Source organism: Chrysemys picta, chromosome 8 (genome assembly GCF_011386835.1).
Source record: "Chrysemys picta bellii isolate R12L10 chromosome 8, ASM1138683v2, whole genome shotgun sequence".
In the NCBI taxonomy this organism is placed as follows: domain Eukaryota; kingdom Metazoa; phylum Chordata; order Testudines; family Emydidae; genus Chrysemys; species Chrysemys picta.
In genome coordinates this window covers 42,319,889-42,345,014 of record NC_088798.1, presented here as the reverse complement: position 1 = coordinate 42,345,014, position 25,126 = coordinate 42,319,889, and the positions used below count along the sequence as shown (strand labels likewise).

General features: G+C 40.0%; 1 protein-coding gene across 1 annotated transcript in view; it reads left to right on the top strand.

Annotated features, from left to right (window-relative positions):
• The window catches only part of SLC25A24 (solute carrier family 25 member 24), a 43,094-nt gene extending 20,851 nt beyond the window's left edge, over positions 1 to 22,243 (top strand). The window contains exons 2-10 of the mRNA XM_005285469.5: positions 1,822 to 1,948; positions 2,657 to 2,744; positions 3,545 to 3,656; positions 6,989 to 7,147; positions 8,190 to 8,342; positions 11,844 to 11,951; positions 15,664 to 15,831; positions 18,258 to 18,408; positions 19,955 to 22,243. Of these exons, the coding sequence (XP_005285526.1) occupies positions 1,822 to 1,948; positions 2,657 to 2,744; positions 3,545 to 3,656; positions 6,989 to 7,147; positions 8,190 to 8,342; positions 11,844 to 11,951; positions 15,664 to 15,831; positions 18,258 to 18,408; positions 19,955 to 20,133 (1,245 nt within the window). The 3' untranslated portion in view covers positions 20,134 to 22,243. The remainder of the gene's footprint in view (positions 1 to 1,821; positions 1,949 to 2,656; positions 2,745 to 3,544; positions 3,657 to 6,988; positions 7,148 to 8,189; positions 8,343 to 11,843; positions 11,952 to 15,663; positions 15,832 to 18,257; positions 18,409 to 19,954) is intronic.
• Positions 22,244 to 25,126: the final 2,883 nt, after the last annotated feature.

Genomic DNA, 25,126 nt, shown 5'->3' with positions numbered 1-25,126 from the left:
TGTTAAGCTAAAACTGGATTTCTAAAGCTTCATCTACTTTATATCATGTCCTTTTGTGAGTTTCAGTACTATTGTTAACCTTAAGTATTTCCCACTTTCCCTGGCTTGTATGTATCTGCTACAGGCCCTGTCAGCAATAGTGGATCCACATACATATAGGCACTCATAATACAGCAGTTTTTCATAATACAGCTTCACAATATCAATCTGAATTCATAAATTGTACAGATATAGCCCTGATTCATCGCACTTGTATGAAAATATTTAAACTAGAAACACATTCATTCTTTTTTTTTTTTTTTTTTTAGCAGAGATTTCAAACGTACCATGAGGTGCTTTGAAATATATTCTTCAGAATTCTGCTCTCAGATCAGGCTCTGATCCCCTGAGTGCATCTCTAATTCTGTATTCTGTCTCATTAGGAACTCTACATGTGCCGGGAGAGTGGAATATAGGCATTCATATCCATCCTGAAGTATGAGAGCAGAACTTCACCTTAAACTCTCTACTCTAATCAGTGATTCTCAAACTTTATTCATTTACATCCTACCTTAAATTTTTTTGTGTGAAGTCAACATCAAGCTCATGTACCACAGTTTGGAACCCCTGCTCCAAGAGATTAGCATGCTATAACTCCCCATTGTCGTCACTTCTTTACACATAAGCAGGGCAAGGTGTTGAATGTAGACTAAATGTCTAGTAAGGGCTTGGCTACACTTGCAAGTTAGAGCGCATTAAAGCAGCCCCAGGCGCCCTAACTCCCGACCCGTCCACACTGGCAAGGCACTTGGAGTGCCTGGACTCTGCAGCTGGAGCACTTCTGGTAATCCACCTCCATGAGAAACATAATGCTTGTTGCGCCTCAGCTGAAACGCCCCAGCATCAGTGTGAACGAGGTATTGCATTACTGCGCTTTGATCGGCCTCCAGAAACGTCCCATAATCCCCTTAAGTCAAGTGGCCACTCTTGTCATTGTTTTGGAATTGGCTGTAGGAATGTGGATATGCCCTTTCAAAGCTCCATTTGTGACAGCCAACATGCTTATCTGCTCCGGGACAAAGCAAGCCACTAGTGTAGAATGTTGCTTGCTGTGAGTGTGTGAGAGAGAGGCTGGGGGAAGAGGGGTCTGAACTTACAAGACAGCATGCTGACACTCTCTCAGCACTCTCTTCCCCCCACATACACACAACACACTCCCAGTCATACTCCACCCCACCCCCCGCATTTGAAAAGCACGTTGCAGCCACTTGAACGCTGGGATAGCTACCACAATGCACTGCTCTTTGTGGCGTTGCAAGAGCTGCTAATGTGGCCACGCCAGTGTGCTTCCAACTGAGAGTGTAAACACTTGCAGCGTTTTCCCTGCTGCGGTCTCCGAAGGCTGGTTTAACTCCCAGCGCTCTACATCTGCAAGTGTAGCCATGCTCTAAGTAAGATCACAACTTGAATCCAGTTCATCCCTGTGTCAAACATGTATTTATATAGGCTGTATTTAACCCTTGGATAATTTCATAGGTAGAACTACATTTAAGAGCGTGTTTTATTTGTCTCAATGTGTCTTATCATTGCTTCCTAACGACTGTCTTACAGACAGTCATTTTAGTATAAAATGGAAGTAGCAATACTTTCCTACCCAGCGTGGGTGTGTTGAAGTTCAATTGGGGGTCAGTTTTAGTGAGCGAGGAAAAGTGTTTCTTTCCCAAACTCTACCAATGTGAGATGCCTGTCACAGTTGATTGTGCAGATCTTAATATTACAAAGCACTTTTCTTTCATTCATTTTTGATCAATAATATTTCCTTCATTATTTTTCTCTCAACAGAAAATTTTTAAAACTGGAGATTCTAACAAGGATGGGCAGCTGGACTTCAAAGAATTTATGCAGTACCTTAAAGACCATGAGAAAAAAATGAAACTAGCGTTTAAGAGTCTGGACAAAAACAATGATGGTATGTCTTTATTTTCACCTGACCTGGGTTTCAAAAACCTGTTTGAAAGAAAAACGTGTGATACCAATTACTGAACTAGATTTCAGAATAATTCAGTACAAGATGGTTATTTCCCCAAAACATTCAAGGACCTAAATATATTGTTTGTAATGTAAATATTGTATGTAATAAATGGAGGTAAATTTTTTTTGTTGGAGTGTAAAGTTTGCTGAGATGGAACTTGTATTGCTAATATGGAACTTATATCCTCTCCAATTAATTTCCATTGGAGTAGGAGCAGGCTCATAATTTTGATTGAGTATCCACATCATAGTCAAATAACTAATTATATAAGGATTATATTCTCCTCCAGTTAACAGCCTTCAAGATGGCAGACCTAAGGAATTTTGCCCTACAGCTAGAGAAGTTGTGAGGAAGTCACTAGTTGGAAAAATATATTTTTCCCTCTTTGATAGAGGGAGACTGACTCACTAGGTGTTTGTGATGCACTGATGTATTACAAAGACTGAGCAGATATTATCCAATTATATCATTTAGGACTTCAGTGTAAACGTGTATTAAATGGTCTGTGCTGCTTTGTTTGTACTAAATGATAGTTTAAAGACTTCCCAAATCTTTAAGTAGAACAAAGATCATTGTCATGTGAGTTTACATACCAAGATCTGAAGAAGCTTTTAACTTGCACATATTTTCTTTTAATGCTTTAAGGAAAAATTGAAGCGTCAGAGATTGTCCAGTCTCTCAAGATATTGGGTATAAATATTTCAGAACAACAGGCAGAAAAGATTCTAAAAAGGTCAGAAACTATTCTTATTTCTAGTCAGTGTTTGTTTGTGACTTTGTGTAGTCTTCAAATGATTGTTCATAAACATGTTTACATAATTCCAAATCAGATGTAAAAGGATAATTTTTAATCAAAGATAACTATTGATTAGCAAAGTACAACACTGTCTAATTTTTATTTTCATATTAATTTAAGACTGAATTGGAGTCATGCTAATATTTAGGTATCACACCTATCTGCATAACCAACAGTAGTTGATCTCCAGTTTAACAATAAAAACATGCTCTATTTTCCTTTTTTTAGAGGACTAAAGAGACAGGCATACCCTTCCAAATATGATAGTAGAATAGGAATTCTACTATACTAAGTATTTGAGTTCATAAAATTGAAAGATTCATAAATCGAACATCTAAAACTTACAGTAGGTATGGTGCATAAGTTGTAGTATGGTGCACTGCATTGTTTTATTGTCCTTCAAACCACTGCAGAGTGTGATTTCCAATGCATTGAAGACATTGGAAATGTGAAGGGATGGCAACTTGTTCTTCATTAACGTGATTTTTGTTATGTCCGCTTACCCTTCCCCCATACCTCAGTTGGGAAAAACGGTTTGTTTTACTGAACAGTTGTAAGATTGGTATCCACTGCTGTATGTGGATTTTCACACTCATGTGAGGACTGGTTTGCATGGGTTCACAGGACTTTAAGCCTGAAAAAGTTTGCAGGTAGAGTAACCAGATATTTTATTTATTTTTACTATTTTCCAGACACAATTTAAAATTTTGCATACTTTTGTTTTGTTTTAATTTCAGCATTGATGCTGATGGGACAATGTCAGTGGACTGGAATGAATGGCGGGATCACTTTTTATTTAACCCAGCTACAGACATTGAGGAAATAATCCGTTATTGGAAACATTCTACTGTAAGTTCAGCTTGTATTTTAAAGGAGATCTATTTTATGTAGATATATTTGTGTGTGAGAGATTATCCTGTATCTTTGACTCCTCACCTGGATTCTGCTTCCAAATCCATTTCTGCCAGAACTAATTTTGGAACTTCAAACCTTCTGAGAAGCTTTAGATAGCTGGTATAGTTTGTGTTTTTTCCTCCCTAGATGTGGTGGTTTTATCCCATCTTCCTGCCCCAAGTATCCTTGTGTGAATATGAGTATTTAGTCCTGGATCAGTGAAAAGTCTAAGGTCCGGAATCTTGCCAACCATTAGGACTAGAAATAAGTACTTTGTCCCTTTGGAGAGGCCTCACAAAACAATGTCACATAATAGTAAATCCTTTTTCTAGTTACTATGTGAATTTTATAACGGACTGTTGCTTTCGTGTGATCATACAAGTTGGAGAAGTATTTTAGCTGTTTCAGAATATTGGTATTGTGTCAGCAGTTTCATTTAACCAGCAATTTTATCATAAAGTTCACAAAATTGCTAATTTCATGTAAACTTTAGGTGTGTGTTTGCACACATGTGCATGCTCTCTGTAGAATTTTAAGTAAGAAGAATAGAATAGGTAATGGCAGGAAGTAATGCACTACATTTGTCTCAGCCTAGGTAAGTTCAATTCCTCAAGAGTGGAGATCTTATTTTATTAATAATTCTTTCATATGCAAGCAACGTGAAGTTATAGGTAACCCTCCAGTAAAATATTGCATGTGCACAAATAAATAATTTGACAGAATTACCGTGATCATTTACAGGAAAGTTAAGACCACATGGCTAAAAACTGTAATTACTTTAAATATAATGAGATCATTTGAATCCTTAAGGATCTGTCAGCCTTTTAATGATAAAAACTTGCTTATAGGTGTTTACAATTTGCAGTACACAGTCCCAACCTGAGGATAATTTTATAGTTAAAAGTTGGAGGAGAATATTCTTTGACTTTTATTAAGCTATGAAACTGTAAGAAGAAAACTACTCTTCATAGTTTTCTATTTTAAAACCAGGCTAAACGTATATACCTGCCCTGGTTGATTTCACAATGGGAGTATCACATGGTTAATAACATCCAGCTATCCTCTTAAATGCCTCGCCAAAAGAAAACATGAGGCAAATATATGAAATTGGATAGTTCTGGGTCTATACTATTTAGTGAAAAATGCCCAAGAATTTTTCTGTTTCTTAAATGATGAAAATTACAAGTTCTTTTTCTGGTTATTATGGAACCTCCTCATCTAATCCTAAGTATTCAGTTTAGAAGTGTTCCATGAGATCTACAATTGTTGCAGTTGGCCTACTGCGAGAACTTGGTCATCAGCTGAATTCCAGTTACCACAGCAACACAGGTGGTGCCCTACGTAGGCAAAATGTTTGAAATCTTGTTTCAGTTTCTCACGGTAACAGCCTTTTGAAAACTATTTTTATTTTAAAATTGAAGGCTCTTAGTTCTGATTGGACTCTGGTGAGCAGGAATCTAAATTAGCATAGGAGTGTTGTGGGCTGGCTATTGTAATAACTTTTATACAGTAAAATCCCAAAAGGTGACTTTAGCTTTCTTTCTTTTTTTTTAGGCTTAGTTGTAAGGTGATATTAGTGTCCAGTGCATATAAGGCCAAATTCTGGCAGGTGCTATAAATATAGGCACAAACTAGAACACCCAATCAACATTTTCAAAAGTGACTGGTGATTTTGAGGGCCTCCATTTTGGATGTGCAACTGGAAACCCCTTAAATGGACCAGATTTTCATGGCTGGTCTAGACTTCAAAGTTATCTTGGCTTAACTACATTGCTCAGGGTTGTGAAACATTTCATGCCCTGTACGATTTAATTAAGCTAACCCAAGCCCTGGTGTAGACATCACTAGTTCAACAGAATTCTTCGGTTGTTGAGGTGGATTTTCTACAGCAATGGAAGAACCCTTTCTGTTGTTGTTGTACGTGTGTCTATGTTACAGTGGCACAGTTGTAGCTGTGCTGCTGTAGCGTTTCTAATGTAGACGTACTCTGAGTGTTGAGCACCCACCCTTTGGGAATCAGGCCCTTTTAAGATGTCTCTAATTAGGCACCCAAAATCACTCATCACTTTCAAAAATTTATGTCTCAATGTGCTAGGCACTATACAAATGCAGAGAGAGAGAGTTCCTGCCCAGAAGAGTTTGCAGTCTAAATAAACAAGACGAAATGCTACAGAGTGTACTATCTCCATTTTACAGATGGGGGGCGGAACTTGAGGCATTAAGAGTGGTAGCATCTAAAATTAAATTCAGCAACAGTATAAATATAACTCACTTTATTAAAGGAAAAAAATTAATCCTCCCACTCCCCAGCTACTTTGGCAGTAATTGCTTTCTCTTATTGGAAAGATTTTTCGCTCTCTCTTTTTAACGGCAAATGTAACTCATATGTGAAACTGGATTTGTAGTATTAAATGGTGCAGTCCCTCTAATTTATTGTTATTACATATTCTGTGATGAAAATGAAGGTATATATTTAAGTTATTTATAAAAATCTATAGCCTTCTGTCATGGGAAACCTTACCTCCGTCACCTTTGATAATGTTCACTGTTGTTCAAGTTGAACAGTAAATATTTTAAAGTAAACACCCGTCTGGCAGGGAGATTTCAGACTTTCACAACGGAATGATAGTCACTAATGTCTCTTCAAAACATTCAGTAAAATTATTGGTTGGAACAAGAAAGATCATAATGGATTAGTGAAATGAATCCTATAATTAGGTGCTATATTAATTTATCAATAGAAAGCTATTTTTAAATGTGTGTCTGTAAAATACATGAATAAATTACCTTGAATGATTAATCTCTTGACAGCATCTTTAAGAGATTATCAAACTAATCCTTAAAGGCTGCCTGGATGAAAGGTTAGTAGCTGGTAAGCATTTTGGATTTGGACACTGTCTGGAAATCTTTACTGAGCTTGACAAAATGTCTTCATTACAACTATGCTAAAGAAAGGAGTTTGTCATAATTTTTAATGATGATGGTGCTGTCTTTGAAATGGTGGGTTTTGGGTGGTGGTGTTCTAAATATATTTAAAGGGAACAAAGGGTCACTTTTGATTTTTGTTGTATAGAATTGCTCTTACTGTAATTTCATTCCATTGTTATACAATTCAAGTATGTACATTACAGATTATTGATAGCTATTTTTATGTCTTTAATGTAACTTTTTTATACACTGTCATTTGGTATGGTATCTATTTGTAGTCAAGCCAGCATCAGAACTATCAGTAAAATCACTAAATAGGAAATATAGTTATTGCCCCTTTCTGCTTTGCATTGTGACAGGTGTTGGATATAGGAGATAGCTTGACTATCCCAGACGAATTCACAGAGGAAGAGAAAAAGTCTGGGCAGTGGTGGAGGCAGCTCTTATCAGGAGGAGTGGCTGGTGCCGTCTCTCGAACAGGTACAGCACCATTAGATCGCCTTAAAGTCATGATGCAGGTGAGTTGCAACATCTAAGCAATTTTTTTAATTCTGGTAAATCACTTTTCCCCTTTAGCATAATCTGGGCCATGTTGTGGCAGTTTTTTAGAGGAGTTCCAGCTGGTTGGGAGTTTTTGTAAATTAATAGCAGAATATAGCCTCTTACGTCTAGAGAGGCTCTCATTGTGCTTTTAAAACTGTTTCATAATTTGTATTGATTTAGATCCTAATCCTGCAAAGATTGACTACATCTAACTATTCTTGTGGGCATAATGGTTTGCAGGATTAGGCCGTAATTTGTAGATGTCTTTTGCACCCTGATGGTTGCATGTTTGTTTTATGCATTTTGTTGCTTTTTTTTTTTTTAAGAATTCAAATGCTGCATTTTTGTAATGAGACTTGCTTTGTGGTGTGTTGTGGTACAGATATTATATTAAATATGTTCCCATTTGATATCTGAAATGATTAATAAAAGACTGATACTGGAAAATACATGTACCCTCTCAAAATCAGTTGTGCTGGTATAAACTACAACAGTGTATTAAGGTCAGCAATAAATTTCACACTTTTTACACCCCATACATTTTTTCAAAATTAGAGGATTTTAAACAGTAGCTTGCTTTATGTTTTCTGAGTCTGCCGCATAGAAAGTACTACTCAATCTAAAAAGCACATTATGTAGTGTTTCTATAGTATGCATTATAAGGAATATATTGCATTTCTCCTGATAATGAGCATTTATATTCCCTTTAGAACCAGTAGCCAGTTTGGAAGAAATATCACAACTGCTATAAAAATGAAAGACTGGAATATTGTTACTATAGTGTTAGCTTTCAAGAAATGCAACAGATAACGTTAATGGTGTGAAAAAAATCCTTAGTTTACAGTCATATTGCAGCATCTCAGATTGACTACAGCTATTCAATTATGAGACAAGTATTTATACTGTCTGTCTTATAGGGGTTTTGATTTAAGTATTTACTACAACTTTTATCCTTTGTTGCTTAAAAATGAGTCCCCTTTCCAATCTAAGCATTTTTTTTCTTACTGTGGTTAATAGGTTCATGGTTCAAAGTCAAATAAAATGAATATATCAAGTGGCCTTAAGCAGATGGTGAAAGAAGGAGGCATCCGTTCCCTTTGGAGGGGAAATGGTGTGAATGTTATTAAAATCGCACCTGAAACAGCTATTAAGTTCTGGGCATATGAACAGGTAATGTGTTAAATCAAGGTGGTGAACACTAAATACAGAAAAACAAAGAATGCAAATGATGATGGGGGGGAAAAATATATATATATATAAATGGCTTTATTGATCAAATTTAAAATAGTATCATGACTGGTTAATAAAATATGTGAGTAATGTGGATTATTACTGTTGTACTGTGAACAATGTAGGAAAGAAATCAAACTCGCATCATATGAGTTTAAAGCTACCTACTTATCTGTGTAACTTTTTATGGAGAGGTGCTCTAATGTTAAATACTTCAGTTTTGATTTCTAAATAGTAACCACATAAAAATTTAGCATGTTGTTTTAGCCTAACACATACCCATGTACAGGATTCCTTTTAAGTCAAATATCATTGTGCTGCAGTAAGATGCCCTCAGCATGGGTTTCAGAGTTATATTTACCTCTGAATCAGTTTTACACAAGATATTAAAGGCCTAATCCTCCTTTGGAATAGAGATCTCCCTGCGATCACAGTTTTAGTTCGGAATTCTAGAACACCCAGTAACTGATCTTTGCTTTCTCATCTGTGAAGATGGCAGAGTCTTGCTAGGGCCAGAAGTAAGAGCAAAGTAATGTACAATACATCCACACTCTTCTGTGCTGTAAACAAATAACCCCAAACCCAAAGCTATTTTAAAAAAATATCCTTTGTGTATAGGATATCTGATTTACAACTTCTGATGAGAAGTGGTAATTTGCCCTAATGTGCAGTTATTGCTTACCTCCCTCAGTACATTACTCCTTACTTCAGCTCAGCTTATCAGTAACTGATACAACTACTCAGGCAGAACAAAGACAAGACTGCAGTATTTGGCTATCTATAGCAAGTGATATGGTGCACATAAGGCCTAATTCTCCATTCCTTGAGTACCCATTCACTTAAGTTGGAGTTCTGGGTGTGCAAGAAATGCAGGGTTCTCTTCTGTTATAAAAATGCAACCATATAGGTATTGAATGACCAAAAAAACAACATTTCTGCAGAGTTAGGGTTGCTTATTGATATGTCGTCCCCTTGCAGAACGTTGAGTGAATCAAAACTGAAACTTCTGAAAACCAGGAAATGCAGAGTTAAGGCATCCAATCTTTAACTCTGTCCTCCTTCAGCAGTTACCCAATTCATCCCATTAACACATGTACTGCTCCTCCTCTCCATAATGCCCTCCTTTCCTAGATAAGTTCATGGAGGATAGGTCTATCAATGGCTATTAGCCAGGATGGGCAGGGATGATGTCCTTAGCCTCTGCTTGCCAGAAGCTGGGAATGGGCGACAGGGGATGGATCACTTGAGGATTACCAGTTCTGTTAATTCCCTCTGGGGCACCTGGCATTGGCCACTGTCAGAAGACCGTATACTGAGCTAGATGGACCTTTGCTCTGACCCAGTATGGCTGTTCTTAAGCATTCACATGTCTAATTCCCCCCTCATACTCTGATTTTATTCCCCACAAAATAAAACTGCCACTCATGACTCTCAAATTGTAGCACTACAACCACTCAGTTCAAAATTCTTATTGTGTTACGTGGGTGCTTGTGATTAACTTATCCTTAGTTATGTTAATTGAAGGATGACTTCGCAGCAGTCAAACAGAATGAGCTCTAATTCATCCAGTGATTAGTAACTTTCAGTTTAACAGTACAGGGCAGCATAAGGAAACTTTTTTTTAAGACAACCTGTAAACTGGTAACCTCTTTGTCAAGTGACCCCAAATTTGAATCCCTAGCTCTACCCTGTGACCTCATGAGAGAGACCAAATTTTCAAACCAAGCCGACTAACCATTCGGATTTCAGAGTACTTAGAAGACTTGAGCTTTAAAGCATATAAAATGGTGGGAATGAAAATCCTCTAGCTGCTTTTCTGTACTGGTACATGTGCATTGTAAAAACGTACAGTAACTCCTCACTTAAAGTCATCCCGGTTAATGTTGTTTTGTTGTTACTTTGCTGATCAATTAGAGAACATGCTTATTTAAAGTTGAGCAATGCTCCCTTATAACGTCATTTGGCAGCCGCCTGCTTTGTCCACTGCTTGCAGGAAGAGCAGCCCATTGGAGCTAGCTGCTGGGGGCTTGGAACCAGGGTGGACCGGCAGCCCCGCATCAGCTCCCTGTTCACTTAAGTTCCCTGTGCAGCAGCTACCCAGCAGGCTATCAATTGCCGGGCAGTTCAGCTGTCCCTCCCCCCACTGCCATGTGCTGCTCCTGCCCTCTGCCTTGGAGCTGTTCCCTGGAGCCTCCTGCTTGCTGTGCAGGGTGGGGGTCGGGGAAAAGGGGGACTAATGTCAGGGTGTCCCTCTCCCCCCCGCTCCTGCACCCTGCTTACCCCATCTCCATAGGGGGACACACGACAGGGCTCAGGATGGAGGGAGCTTGCCAGCATAAGCTGCTGTCTCAACTTGTTGATCTACTTTAAAAGGCATCTTACTTAAAGTGGGGTCAGCATACTTAAAGGGGCAATGTGCATCTCTCTCTCTCACACATGCTGTGTGTCTCTGTCTCTTTCTGCCATGCTGTCTCCCCTCCCTCCATTCGTGCTGCCTTGTAGAGTATGAGGCTACATTAACAACAATGGGTTAACCCTCAGCCGATTGTTAATTCATCATTTAGCAGTAAGGCATTCCCTGGGAAATATCCCACCCTCTGACTTCACCACCTCAACCAAGCTTCACAATCATCATCGCTGTGTACCAGTATTAAATTGTTTGTTTAAAACTTATACTCTGTGTGTGTGTGTGTACACACACTTTTGTCTGGTGAAAATCTTTTTCCCTGGAACATAACACCCCCTATTTACATTAGTTCTTATGGGGAAATTGGTTTCACTTCAAGTCACATTTTTCAGGAACATAACTACAAAGTTAAGTAAGGAGTTACTGTACATTTTCTTAAACACCATTCTCAGTTTGGGTCCCTCAGAGATTATGTGTGCGCAAAGCACTACCTTGGATAAAGTTTGAGAGATCTAGACCATTTTGACCCTCATCACATCAATAGCTTGATTCCCCTCCCCCCTGCAACTTTTTTTTTAAAAGACTATTTTTTCTCAGACTTATATGTCCGGGACCCCTGGCACAAATGATTCTAAATTTGGGTCACTAATCCTACCCTGTACCCCCCTGAGGCATACCAAATTACAAAGACTAACCAAGTCAATTTTAGAGGATTTAGAAAGGTTGATCTTTAAACCGATGTCTTGGGGCAACCTTAACTATAGAGGTGCTCCCGTGCCATTATAGTATGGGCAGAATTGATCCCACTCAGTGAGACCAAATGTAAAGGACTTTCACAGGCTGGAAGATCTATGTTTTTATAAATCATTACACAGAGAATTAGAATGTAAATATTTTTAAGTTGTGTTAATTGGACATCTATAATGCAAACTTCGTGGGAAAACCTCTTGTCATATTTCTGCTTCTGCTGGTGGATTCTACCTGCCTCAGAAAGATGTGTGATATATTTGTCTTTATGTATTTTACCTACACAGTATAAGAAGATATTTGCTAATGAAGATGGAAAGATAGGGACCGTTGAAAGATTTGTATCTGGTTCTTTGGCTGGGGCAACAGCACAAACCTCTATTTATCCCATGGAGGTAAGCAAGAGAGGACCGGGCTCCCATTGAAGTCAGTGCCAAAAAACCTATTGACTTCACCAAGAGCAAGATAAGGCTTTTTTGTGGAAACATTACAGGAGTTCTGTCTACATCACAACTTTCACGTGCATTCTGTAGATTTACTCCTTCAGAATCACACCATAATGCTACTTAACACTTTCTGGGATACAACATGGAATGTTCTATACACCTCTACCCCGACATAACATGGTCCTCGGGAGCCAAAAATCCCTACCGCGTTATAGGTGAAACCCCGTTATATTGGGGTAGCGGCGGCAGGGCTCCAGTGGTGATTTAAAAAGCCCCGGACTCCGGCTGCTGCGGGGAGCCCGGGCCCTTTAAATCGCCGGCTGAGCCCCGCTGCCGCAGCTCCGGGATAGCAGCGGCAGGGCTCCAGCGGTGATTTATAGGGCCCAGGGCTCCCTGCAGCAGCCGGAGCCCCGGGCCCTTTAAATTGCCGCCCGAGCCCCACTGCCGGAGCCCCGGGGTTACCACGCTATATGCGAACCCGTGTGATATCGGGGTAGAGGTGTACTTAGATTTTCTGGTGTTTAGTGTTATGTGGGGTTTTGCTGTTTTCTGAGTTTTATTTTATTTAAATTGCGTTATTTAAAACAAACAAACCCAAACCACCATGTGCATATGTGTTGGGGGCTGTGTTGTTTCTCTCTTAAAATGTTAGAAATTGGATTGTCACAAACTGCATGCTAAGTCTCCAAGTCTGGAAAGCATCTTTGTTCAGCGGGTACGTCCAGACTACCCGCCAAATCAGCAGGTAGTAATCCATCTATTGGGGACTGATATATCGCGTCTTGTCTAGACGCGATATATCGATCCCTGAACGTGCTCCCATTGACTCCGGAACTCCACCAGGGTGAGCAGCGGTAGCGTAGTAGACGGGGGAGCCACGGCCGTCGATCCCGCGCCGTGAGGACCCGAGGTAAGTCGAAATAAGATACGTTGACTTCAGCTACGCTATTCCTATAGCTGAAGTTGCGTATCTTACATCGACCCCTCCCCCCCAGTGTAGACCAGCCCAGCAGAGCAGTTCAGTGTGTATTTAAGTCCCATGAAGTAAAAGACGTAAGCATATGCTTAATGTTAAGTGTGTGCTTAAGTACTTTCCTGAATGTGGCCCTGCCACTGGGACTGGCCCTCTGAAGGCCAGGCATCTAGCCTGACAGGCTTCACTAAGGCAAACGAGCCAATCCAGATCCACCTGTGGATAGTTAATTGGATAAGCAGCTGTGCAGTAATTAATTAATTAATGAAACACTTGGTTTATAAATGGTTCTGAGGGTCAGGCAGGAGACCAGAACATAGAGGGGAAGCTCCTGGGAAGAGAGCTCTTCAGAGGAGCTGGGTAGGAAGCTACGCCCATTGGTAGCAGAGGCTCCTGGAGAGAGGAACACTCCCCAAAACATAAAGAGAGACAGCTCCAGAGGGGAGAGACTACAAAGCTCTTGAGCCAGGGAGGCCTGGGAGATACCCTGGGATCACAGGGGAGAGACTGCACAGCTCCAGGCAAAGGAGAAGCCTGGGAACTTAAGGGAGGAGAAGGCTTGTTTACACACTGTTTGGCTGTTGATTAAATAAACAAAATCTCTGAAGGGGCATTGTTCACTGTATATAAGCATCATTCAACTTATTGGTGTCAAGTATCAGGGGTTAGCCGTGTTAGTCTGTATCTACAAAAACAACAAGGAGTCCGGTGGCACCTTAAAGACTAACAGATTTATTTGGGCATAAGCATGCATCTGAAGAAGTGAGTTTTTTTACCCACAAAAGCTTATGCCCAAATCTGTTAGTCTTTAAGGTGCCACCGGATTCCTTGTTGTTCAACTTATTGAAAACCCGCTGGGGGAACTGAAGCAGAAATTTAACTGCAGTTCTACACCAGAGCACCAGGGGGCACTCCTTTGAGTCCCTGCCATTACAGGGCCCAAGTCCCTGGCATGGGGTGAGGAGGCCTTGCCTGCAACAGAACCAATGCAGGTCTGCTGTGCAGAGTTGGGGTTAGATTTGTAGCTTGTGCAGATGAAGTTAAGCTACCTCTGTTGGATTTCCTTGCACTATGGGCAAAGTGGGCAGATTGATCTGCTCCTCTGTGGAGTCGCTGCTATTATACCTCCATACAACAGGTAGCGGCTTTCAGAATGGTATTACAGCAAATTTTCCAGCCTCAAGAATAGAATAATAGCTCCAGAGTGGCTATTTTTCATTCTGCAGCCTGGGTAGAAAATCAGTTTCCTCTGCCTGAAAGATGAATGACTCTAGTATCACACAGCATAGTTGCCCAACCTGTGTGCTGGGACCAGAATTTAGGTCTGTTCAAGCATCACAGCAAGATTTGAAACTGATATAAAGTGGTGATTCACCCTGAACTCTTTCTGATACAGAGTATCTCTCTGTGAAGATAAAAAAACAATGGCATTCTACATAAACTATGGTGGAGTTTTTTGTTTTTAGTTGAGTCATTATTGTCCTTAGAAAATCAAGTCACAGCTGGCTTCTAAGCACATAGAATAAAGCAACCAAATGTTACAGTGTTGGTCATTTTATATTCATTTTATATACTACACAAGAATGGGTGTGGAGGTATGTAGGCCCTGTTCTACAATAAGGCCTGGTCTATACTTAAAATTTAGATTGACGTAGCTGCATTGCTCAGGGGTGTGAAAAACTCTCACCCCTGAATGCCATAGTGATGCTGACCTAAAGCCCTGTTGTAGATGTGGCTAGGTAAGTGGAAACCGTCTTCCATTGACATAGCTCCTGGTGCTCAGAGAGCTAGATTACTTACAATGACAGAAAAACCCTTCCATCACGGTAGGAAGCCTCTGCACTATGGAACTGCAGTGGTATACTACAGGTCTGTAGCTGTGCCACATCTTCCTAACCGTGCCATAGTATTGCAGTAAAGCTGGTTTTTATGGTGTTCCTGGCCAAGAGTGGATGCTGACGTGCCAGACGTCACATATGGGAGCCATCTCTTACGAGACTTCCAAGCAGGCCAAATTCCTGCTCAGATAGTTTCATTTGAACATGGTGTTCTTCGCTCCCTATCTTGCAATGCTGGTGTAAAGTCACAGGCACTGTTAAACAGCTGTTGTGTTGCATTTCAGTAGTGAGTGAAGTGATCCCTGTATATCCCTTAATTATCTCATAAGGATGTCATGAGTCGTCTTTAATGTTTTTAATATGATTTGCAATCCTCAGTTGAAAAGTTTGATCCAGTGAAGCCTTAGAAGGAATTAGTTCATGTTCCTGCACAGTCTCTGCTTTCTAAATGCTAATTTTGCTAAGCAACAGCCCTAATTATAGGCTCTAGATATCTTGTAATTTGTTTTAAAAAAAATTGTCTCTCTTGAATATGAGAAGGGGAAAAAAGGCAAATCACAACTTTCATCTTATTCTGATTTTGACTAAAATAATACACCCTGTTCCTTCACAACCATGAGCTTGTTAGGTGGGTTTCCTCTTACAAATGATAAAACCTTGAGAAAACTAGTGCTAACTGAACCTTAACTCTAGTTGTTACAAAGGAGACTTTAAGCAGCAAATGCGAAGAGGTTCACTTTTTGGAAATAGAAACTTATGAGTATGCAAAGATTTGTTGTGCCAGGTTTCCTATAGGTAATCTGTGTCGTTACCTGTCAAATAATTAATTCTACGTTTCTTCTACCTTCAGGTCTTAAAGACCAGACTGGCTGTGGGTAAAACAGGACAATACTCTGGGATGTTTGACTGTGCTAAGAAGATTTTAAAAAGAGAAGGGTTGAAAGCCTTTTACAAAGGTTATGTACCCAACATTCTGGGCATAATTCCTTATGCTGGTATAGACCTGGCTATCTATGAGGTCAGTTTGTTTATTTGATGCGTGTATTATTTCTTTAGACACACAAAAATGTAAACTGCCCTCCTATTACCCTCTTAAAATATGTATCATTCACTCACATCTGTAACTTACTTGTAGTTACACTTATTTGTGGATTCAAAAAATATCTGCTGTAGTATGCTCAGGGCCAGTTTTTAACATATTTTTCCTTACTGTGTTACAGTATTGCCAACCCCATGATTCAAAAATCATGAGTCAGACCCATCAAAATCATGAGATTCCCCCAGAATCATGAGTGTTTTGTTTGGTTTTTTTAATTTATATTGTGGTTTTGTCTGTCTGGATTTAGATGATTTTGGCTCCCACTGTGGGAGCTCTCACCCCCACATCTGCTCTTGCTGCAGCTTCAGGGATTCTTTACCTCTTCTTTCAGGCCTGTGGGGAGTCAGCTGCAGTGGAGTCTCCTCCTTCCCAGGCCTGCAGGAGGCCTGTTGCAAGGAGGGAGATAGGAGAGGAGAGGAGCAGAGGAGCGATGCCATTGCTCACAGGAAGGAAACTGGGGAGGAGAGAGCAGAACTATCCTGAGCTGCTGAACTTTTTTGTGTCCCCCTCCCTTCCTGTGAGAACCACTTTGGCTCCTGAGGGGGGGAAAGAGAGAGCTCTGCCTGCTTCCTGCAGCAGCCCTGAATGGCTGCCCTTCCCAGGAGGCTGGTGAGTAGAGAAGGCAGCCAATCGGGGGGTAGGGGCTTCTCCCAGGCAGGCCTGAATTATCTATTTTCTATCTGTTTTCTTTCTGAAAGAAAATTTATTACTCTTTGGAGCAGGGGGCATCTTTCTGTTCTGTATTTGTACAGTGCCTAACACAGTGGGGTCCGGGTCCATGCCTAGGGCTCCTAGGTACTTTGGTAATACAAATAATAAATATTGCTACTACTACAGGGAGATAAAGTGGCAGGATTGGACCCTTGCACAAGTAGGTGATCCTTTCATAGTCAACCTCTTTTTCCCTGTAACATCCAACGGCATTGCTGGCATGAGTAAGTGTTGCAGGATCTGGCCTACGTTTTGGAAGCGGATTTTGGTAGGTTTAAATCAGAACATTAGATAGCTGGTTGTTGCAATGCAATATACTCATATCTTTCTTTTTAAACACCCCCCTCTGGCCTGCAGCACATCCCTTCTACAACAAGCTTAAACCCTAAACACCTGACACTATTGCATGTTATGTAGCCCTATGGCTATGATACAGTTGAACATATGTAATTATTCCCTCTCATTATGACTGGATTATATTAATGTGAATAGATCATAAATGTGCTTTACACTGAGGGGCTGCCTACACATAAAATTAATCTGATATAAAATAGGGTGTGAATTCAAAGTGGATTAACTATTCTTGATTAATAAAGCATCCACACATAGAAGAGCATGTGTGGATGCTATTATTCTAGAATAAGAGTGTTTTATTCCAAATTATATTAATCTACTTTGGGAGTGGATTAAACTAATTCAGAATAAGAGCGCCCATACATGGATTTAATCAGAAATAGATATTTCTGAATAATTTGATGTGTAGACAGACCCTGAGGACATGTTTCACCAATGGCTCATTTTGTAGCACTGGCTACCAATTAGCTTCTGGGTATGGTTTAAAGTGTTGATTTTGTCCTATAAAGCCCTAAATGGGACCCCTAAGACTGACCAGGACTAGCTAACATGTTTTTAAACATCCACTCTCTTTGCCTACACTGGGTGCAAAGGGGTCTCTAAAAACATGTTAATTAACACAAATTAGCTAACACATTGTATACTTTTTTAAAGACTCATTTCCCCAGTCTAGACAAGCAGCAGAAGTGCTTGAGCTGAAGGCCCAAGTTTAAAGCAGTGGTGAGACCTGATAGCATTTTCTATGAGGGGGTCTTCTATTGTGGTACTCATTTTCCCACCTGCACTTGATCTGAAATACCTTTGTCAGCCTTCTGTGCACAGTCTGTCTTATGTAACTGGGGTATAGTCACTTAATTCTGAGAAATATGCTTCATAATAAAACTTGAAAAGGCAATTTAATATTTTTATCTATCACATTTTTAACTTTTATTTTGTGATGCTTGTGGATCACCACTATAAGGCTTTATCCTCTACTTGTTGAGTGCTGTGGTCTGATCAAAGAAAGCTCTTAAGCATGCTCTTACTTTAAGCATCTAAATAATACCACTGAAGTCACTGGGCTTACTTATATACACATAAAGTTAAGCACATGCTTAAGTGCTTGTTGGATTGAGGCAGAGCACTCAACACCTTGCAGGATTGAGCCCATGAATGCATTTGGAATATTTTTATGGAGACAAAGGAGCACCTTAATATTGTTGTTAGCTATAAAGTCTGCTTAACTATCTATTGTAAACTTTTATATACCTCATTCAAATCTATTTATGTTTTCCTGGCAGGCTTTGAAGACTGCTTGGCTAGATGGTTATGCATCAGACTCTGCTAACCCCGGTGTCTTTGTGTTGCTTGGATGTGGTACTGTCTCCAGCACCTGTGGTCAGTTAGCCAGCTACCCTCTTGCTCTCATCAGAACTCGCATGCAGGCTCAAGGTGAGAATTGGGATTTGGGTTTGGGAAGAATGTCTTTTAAAGGTATTTATAATTTGGAGAATAATCCCTACTGTTTTTAAAATCCCTATACCTGTTTTTAAGGTGTCTAATACCATATTGACCTTGCCCATCTAAACTTTTGATTGGCTTTGTTAGTGCTTGACACAACCTTCATGTTACAGATTCCAGCTCTGTGTGTTTTAATATTTATATTTTATAGATTTGTGTCAATCACCTTATATATTTTAACCCATTTATGGAGCTCCTATCACAAGCTATGTAAAGACCATATTGTAAAATCAAAGGACAAAACTGAAGTTTGTATAAATAAATAAATAAAGCACTAACCACCAGAGCAAATGCATGGCCAGAGGAGACCAAGGAATTTGGTGTAGAGGAAAGCTCTGTGACCCTCAAGGAAAATAAGTCCAGCACTGAAAAAGGGTTACTTACCAGCTGTTAAAAGAACAGGAGTACTTGTGGCACCTTTAAGACTAAGAAATTTATTTGAGCATAAGCTTTCGTGGGTGAACGAGCCCCTCATGGCGTGGCTGATGTGATTAGGTTCTATGATGATGTACACCCTGCACATCTACCAATGTGATATATGCCATCATGTGCCAGCAATGCCCCTCTGCCATGTACATTGGCCAAACCGGACAGTCTCTATGCAAAAGAATAAATGGACACAAATCTGACATCAGGAATCATAACATTCAAAAACCAGTAGGAGAATACTTCAGCCTCTCTGGCCACTCAGTAACAGACTTAAAGGTGGCAATTTTGCAACAGAAAAGCTTTAAAAACAGACTCCACCGAGAAACTGCTGAACTTTAATATGCAAATTAGACACCATCAAGTGAGGCTTGAATAGAGACTGGGAATGGCTGCGCCATTACACACATTGAATCTATTTCCCCATGTTAAGTATTTTCACACCTCTTGTCAAACTGGCTATCTTGCTTATCACTACAAAAGTTTTTTCTCTTAATTAGCCTCTTAGAGTTGATAGGACACCTCCCACCTTTTCATGTTCTCTGTATGTGTATATATATCTCCATTCTATGCATCCGATGAAGTGGGCTGTAGCCCACGAAAGCTTATGCTCAAATAAATTTGTTAGTCTCTAAGGTGCCACAAGTACTCCTGTTCTTTTTGCGGATACAGACTAACACGGCTGCTACTCTGTTATCAACTGTTCCAAATAGGTGAAAAGAAAGGTAGTAGAGCGAGGTCTCAGACAGGAGAGGATAGATCAACTTCCAGCATGTTGTTAGTGCAACAAGCAAGGTATTCTTGTGGACCTTTCATGGGAGGGAGTTCCAAGGCACAGGTCTGCAGCTGAAAGAGACTTGCCCCAAACTTAACGACTGAGAGCAGACGTTGCTGTGCTAGGAAATAGTGTTGAGAAGACTCTGTACCAAGTCCGTAGGGTTAGAGGTGGTAAGTTGTGCATCTGTGTAGTGAGGAGCTTTATATGATTAGAATATTAACATCACTAGAACTGCTGAACAATGGAGATTGCTATCTTCCTTTTCTTTTCCAGCTCTGTTGGAAGGAGCCCCACAGCTAAACATGGTTGGACTCTTTCAAAGGATAGTTGCTAACGAAGGAATCCTAGGACTTTATAGAGGCATAGGCCCAAACTTCATGAAAGTGCTTCCGGCAGTCAGCATCAGCTATGTGGTTTATGAAAAAATGAAGCAAAATTTGGGAATAGCATGAAAAGAAGGAAAAAGCTGATAAGCCTCTAGCCTTCTCAGGAATATTCAAACCAAAAGGATTTCTCAAATAACTGGTTTGTTCTTGTTTATAATTGGAGAACAGATCACTGTGCAAAGAAGCTGTGGTTTTGTTTTTTCCCCCCAAGCTGGAAGGAACTGCCTTAGTTTCTAACCTCCAACCGCAAACTGCTATTAATATATTATGGATTTTAAAAATAAAAAAACACAGCATCTTTAAATCAGCTACACGTTAAGACTATCAGGAAACCACCTACGGTTTAGCTCTTCGCTTTAATTTTTTTGTAATTACTGCTCTCTTAAATATGCATTTGACTGGGTGAGGCCACATTTGGGAGAAGTGTATACTGCATTGGTATTAAAACTCATAGATTTGTCACACCATCTTATACTCAAGCAATTCACAACTGTCCTTTTGCACTTACCATCTGTAAAGGCATATTGCTTTTTTGATAAACTGTTAAAATAAGTCCTGGGAAAACATTGTCTTAGAAGCAGGTAAGAATAGAACACCACATTAAACTTTGTCTCCTGATAGCTTTTCTTTCAGGATGACAAAATGTTTGGCTTTTATTCCTCTGCTTTTCCTCTAAAGAAATGAAAGTGCAAGGGGATGTTGTTCTATGGCATCAGAATACCTCAAGCTGAGTTAAATTCTATTTTTTTATGGTACAGTCACAATGACCTTCATAGCTCATTTCACTGGGCTGCTTTTCTCTTAATTTATAAATGCTGGCAGCATTAGCCAAGACTGCCTTGGTTCTTGATGCAAGTTTTATAGGATCTTAATAGTTAGCAACAGAAAAGAACTACTGGATCACTAAACTCCCTGCAAACGCAGGTTACAGTTCCAGGATAAAGGAAATATCTAATATGAAATTGATGCTGGCTGTATCAATTGGAGTGTACCAAAACAAGCAAGTTAGTAAAGATCACAGGGCTGAGTATTGGGAGGCTTTTGAATGATTTTTCTCAATGGGGTTTGGAATGCTGTCCTCTTCTTCCTAGAGTCTGAGGACTCATTTGTTTCCCATTCAGAATGGTTGCAGTTCAACAGCATCCTTCTAGTTGATAATACTGGAGGGGGGAGTTGCTGTTGAACAATGTGAGGCACTTTCTCCCCCCACCTTCCGAACCTGAAGGTCTGAGAGCACTGGCTCAGGGAGTCAGACTGGGACCAGAAAATGAGACGATGTTGCTGAGTGACTAGGCAGGACACCACAATCAGACCATTAAAGTGGCCCTAGGTTTTTATATTAATGAGGAAATATACAAACAAAGCACTCAAAGAGCCCAAGAACTCATTTTTGATAAGCTATTATTTCACAGTTTCTCCCATATATGGGATGGATATTTTAATGTACAGACACTTTGTAAATGGCTTCCCCACTAAGGTATATTTCAGCTGCTTGCTGGCCTGAACACTGGCACAAAATAACTGGTTTTGTAGTGTTAATTTGCACTAATTCCATGTGGACGGACAGAACAGATAGAATTTGGCCTTTTATGTAAGACACACACACAGTGTAACCATTTTTCATTCTTGATCTTATAAATCCTGAGAGTTAATCTGGTGATATTATAAAATGGCAGCTTTTTCTGGCTTTACCTTTATTTAACCTGCCGTCTAGTTTATGCACTTCTTTTAAAAGCCAGAGTCTGTTGCTCTACAGAAGGTATTGTGGTGCTTATGTACAATGTCTTTATGATCTGATTGTCCATGTTCTTTTGTCTTTGCCAATCTCTTTGTACCTGCATATAATTCATGGGATCCAGTTTTGTTTCTCAATTATCCCTTTGATTGTAACAGATATATTCTTTATGCAATGCAAAGATGACCTATGCAGCGCCTCTTGTGTAGCAGACTCAGTCCATTTTGTTAATATTGTATAAGTGTCATTATGAGTGTTCAGTTGTGGTGGGGACATTTTCAACTGCCGAAGAACGTGAGACTATTTGAGTTTTAACTTTTCACCATGTGCCTCTAATGGGCTGTGTTCAAATTATGTATTCTTAGTCTGTGTACTGAAAAAAGTTGATCACTTTTATAGATCTGTAAAACTATCAGTTTATAATAAATGTTTGTTTCCTAATCTGTCTGGGATGTATTATGTTTTTCATGGTTTGGAAAACAGATGTTCAAAAGTGACAATTCCCTTAACTCCAGTACTGTGTGCTTTAATGTCAAATGAAAGACAAAGCAGCTCTAGCCAAAAATTAGTACTGAAATCAGTGTACCCTGTACCCATTACAATGGTATTTGAACACCTATTTTAGCATTTAAAGGCTGTGTCCTGGCTACACTACAGAATCAACTGTCAGAGGTCCCAAATGAAGTATTAACACTGTTCTATCTTGCAGTGTAGATGGGAACAAGCAAAGTCTCCAAAGTCTTGATCCTTAGCACAGTTCAAGGGACACTGTAAAACCATGATTTGGTATGGTGTACACGGCAAGATGGAAGAGCGTTTTACCTGTCCAAGAACAGACATGTTTGTAAGAGTGACTTAACATAGCTGAAGCTTGTTGTATACTTAGTGCTTGTCCGTCTTTAATTTAAAGCTAGCTTAGAAAGCGAAGGATCAGTCTATACAGCCTTTTCAGAACAACTGGCTTCATTTCCGCTGTACACTTAATGGTTTGTTTGCCCAGCTAAGCATGGAGCGAATGGCCAGCATAAAGAATTCCTTTTGATGTTGCAGTCTTTCACATCACTGTTCTCCTTCTAAAGGTTAGGAGGACTTGTGGCACCTTTTGAAATTCTACGGGAAGAAGCCTCCCAAAATTTGAATGTCACTCAATATCCTAAAGTACTGTGCATCATATATAACTAAACAGAGATTCTGTACAATAACCCTCTTAACCTGGTGAGTTAAGGGCTGTGTATGATTCCTGACAGAACAAACATGTCTGCTATTCAGCTCTTTATTCAGAGAAGGCAAGAATGTGCATGCGCAGAACTGTTATTGGAAAGACTTAGCCCTAAATGTAGAAAAGGCAAAAAAAAAGGATCTAGTGCCACCTGCCTTCTGATGTGTTTGGAGGTAATGGCAAGAAACTTACAGCACAGTTTCTGTACTGAGACGGTTCTGCTAGCTATTGTGAAATTGGATATTAATTGAGAAGGTAGTTGTATGTAGGGATGTGTATTGGAAGATGTATAAATCATGTTGTCTGAGTCAGTATAAAATGTGGTGTGTGTGTGTGTGTGTGTGTGTGTGTGTATATATATATAATATGTGTGTGTGTATAGATATAAATAAAACTAGTACTAAAACATTGCTTTTCTTTAAATCTGCTACCCTGAGAGGCTGAGTTCTACAGTCTTCTCACTGGTATCTGGTCCTGATCAGATATTCTCAGATATACCACAGCTATCATAATTAAGAAAACACGACTGCCTCTGATGATTGGTTTTGAGATAGCAGTGATCCACAATGCAAACAGTGCCATATTAGGTTAAAAACAACCCCACATTAAGAATATTAAGATAGGCAATGAGGATGTGGAAGAGAGAAGACTGGGATGGCAGGATGAAAGTGACAGGACAGAAGTGTCTGCACCCATTAGAGTTTACACCTCTCTAAGAGGGAAACATTTGGACCAGCATCTCCCATTAAAACCATCTGGCACTAGCAGAGAAGCAGAACACTGACTATAAATCAAGAACCATTTCTTCATACCTGCTCCATAACTTTCAATGTACTCTACACCACTGATGATGACACAGTTGTCAGTGGGCCTTTATTAAAGGAAAGTACGATCCAGAAACATAACAGAGTTCAGTCTTGAAATTATTAGTGTTGTAGTTGTTGCACACACCTTTCTCCTTCCTACTCCTCAAATGATCGGTGTCTTGAACAAAACTTTTGTTAAACTCTGCAGCCCAGGAAAATGTGTTTTTCTCCTTCCTATATCTATTTACATCATCATTTGCTAAATATACTACATGTCTGATACTGCTTCACTTTGCAGTTTCAAGACATTTTGGTGCAAGGTAGTTAGATTAACTTAGTGAAATGTCTATAACTCATACAAACAATATCCATAGGGCCAAAGTGTGGAATTAACATTTTTCATCTATAGATCTCAAAGGGTAAATATAACTATTCTCATCTTACACATGGAGAAATTGAGGGACAGCTAGGGTAAGTAATTTATTCAGTCACACAGCAAATCAACAGCAAGGCCAGGAATAGAATCCTTGATTCCTTGTCTACTGCCCTACCTGCTGGACCTTGTAGTCACAGCCCTGGGCTTCTGAGACACACAGTGCTTGTAATAGTTGCAGCATGCTCACCCAGCCTGGCTGGTCGTCTGTAGGAAGGCTCATGCACACATCTATTCCCTACTTCCTTTGCTAAAGCTAGTGATTACAGCAGACCCAGCCCTATGTGTTTCTGAGCCAAAGGATTCCCATTGTGCCCTGCCCCTTCAAGTGGGAGGAGAGATGGGAGCCACACAAGGGAGGGAAGAGAAAGGATCCCTGCATCCTTTCCCCCTCAAGCACCCGTGCAGAGTCCAGCCATTACTCTGTACCCCTGCTGCACCATTAAACTGACATTGAAGGAGCAGCTCAGTGATCAAAAGGTGTCTGTACAGCTTTTCTGAGCCAGCCAGTTAGCACAGCTGCAATAGGAGTGTTGGCCAGCCAGTCACTCCTTAGAAAACAACAGAGGGTCCTGTGGCACCTTTAAGACTAACAGTTAGTCTTAAAGGTGCCACAGGACCCTTGGTTGCTTTTTACAGATTCAGACTAACACAGCTACCCCTCTGATACTTCACTCCTTAGAGTACATCTGTCCACATTGCTTGCCTCAGAGCTGTCTCTCCAAAATGGTGCCTCCAAAACTGCTGCAGCCTAGCCCTGGGTTCTTTGAGCCTATTGATTCATATAGCCCTGCTAATGTGAAGTGTAGTATATCACTGAGCATGATGCAGTGAAACAAAAACTTGCCAATTACACCTCTACCCCA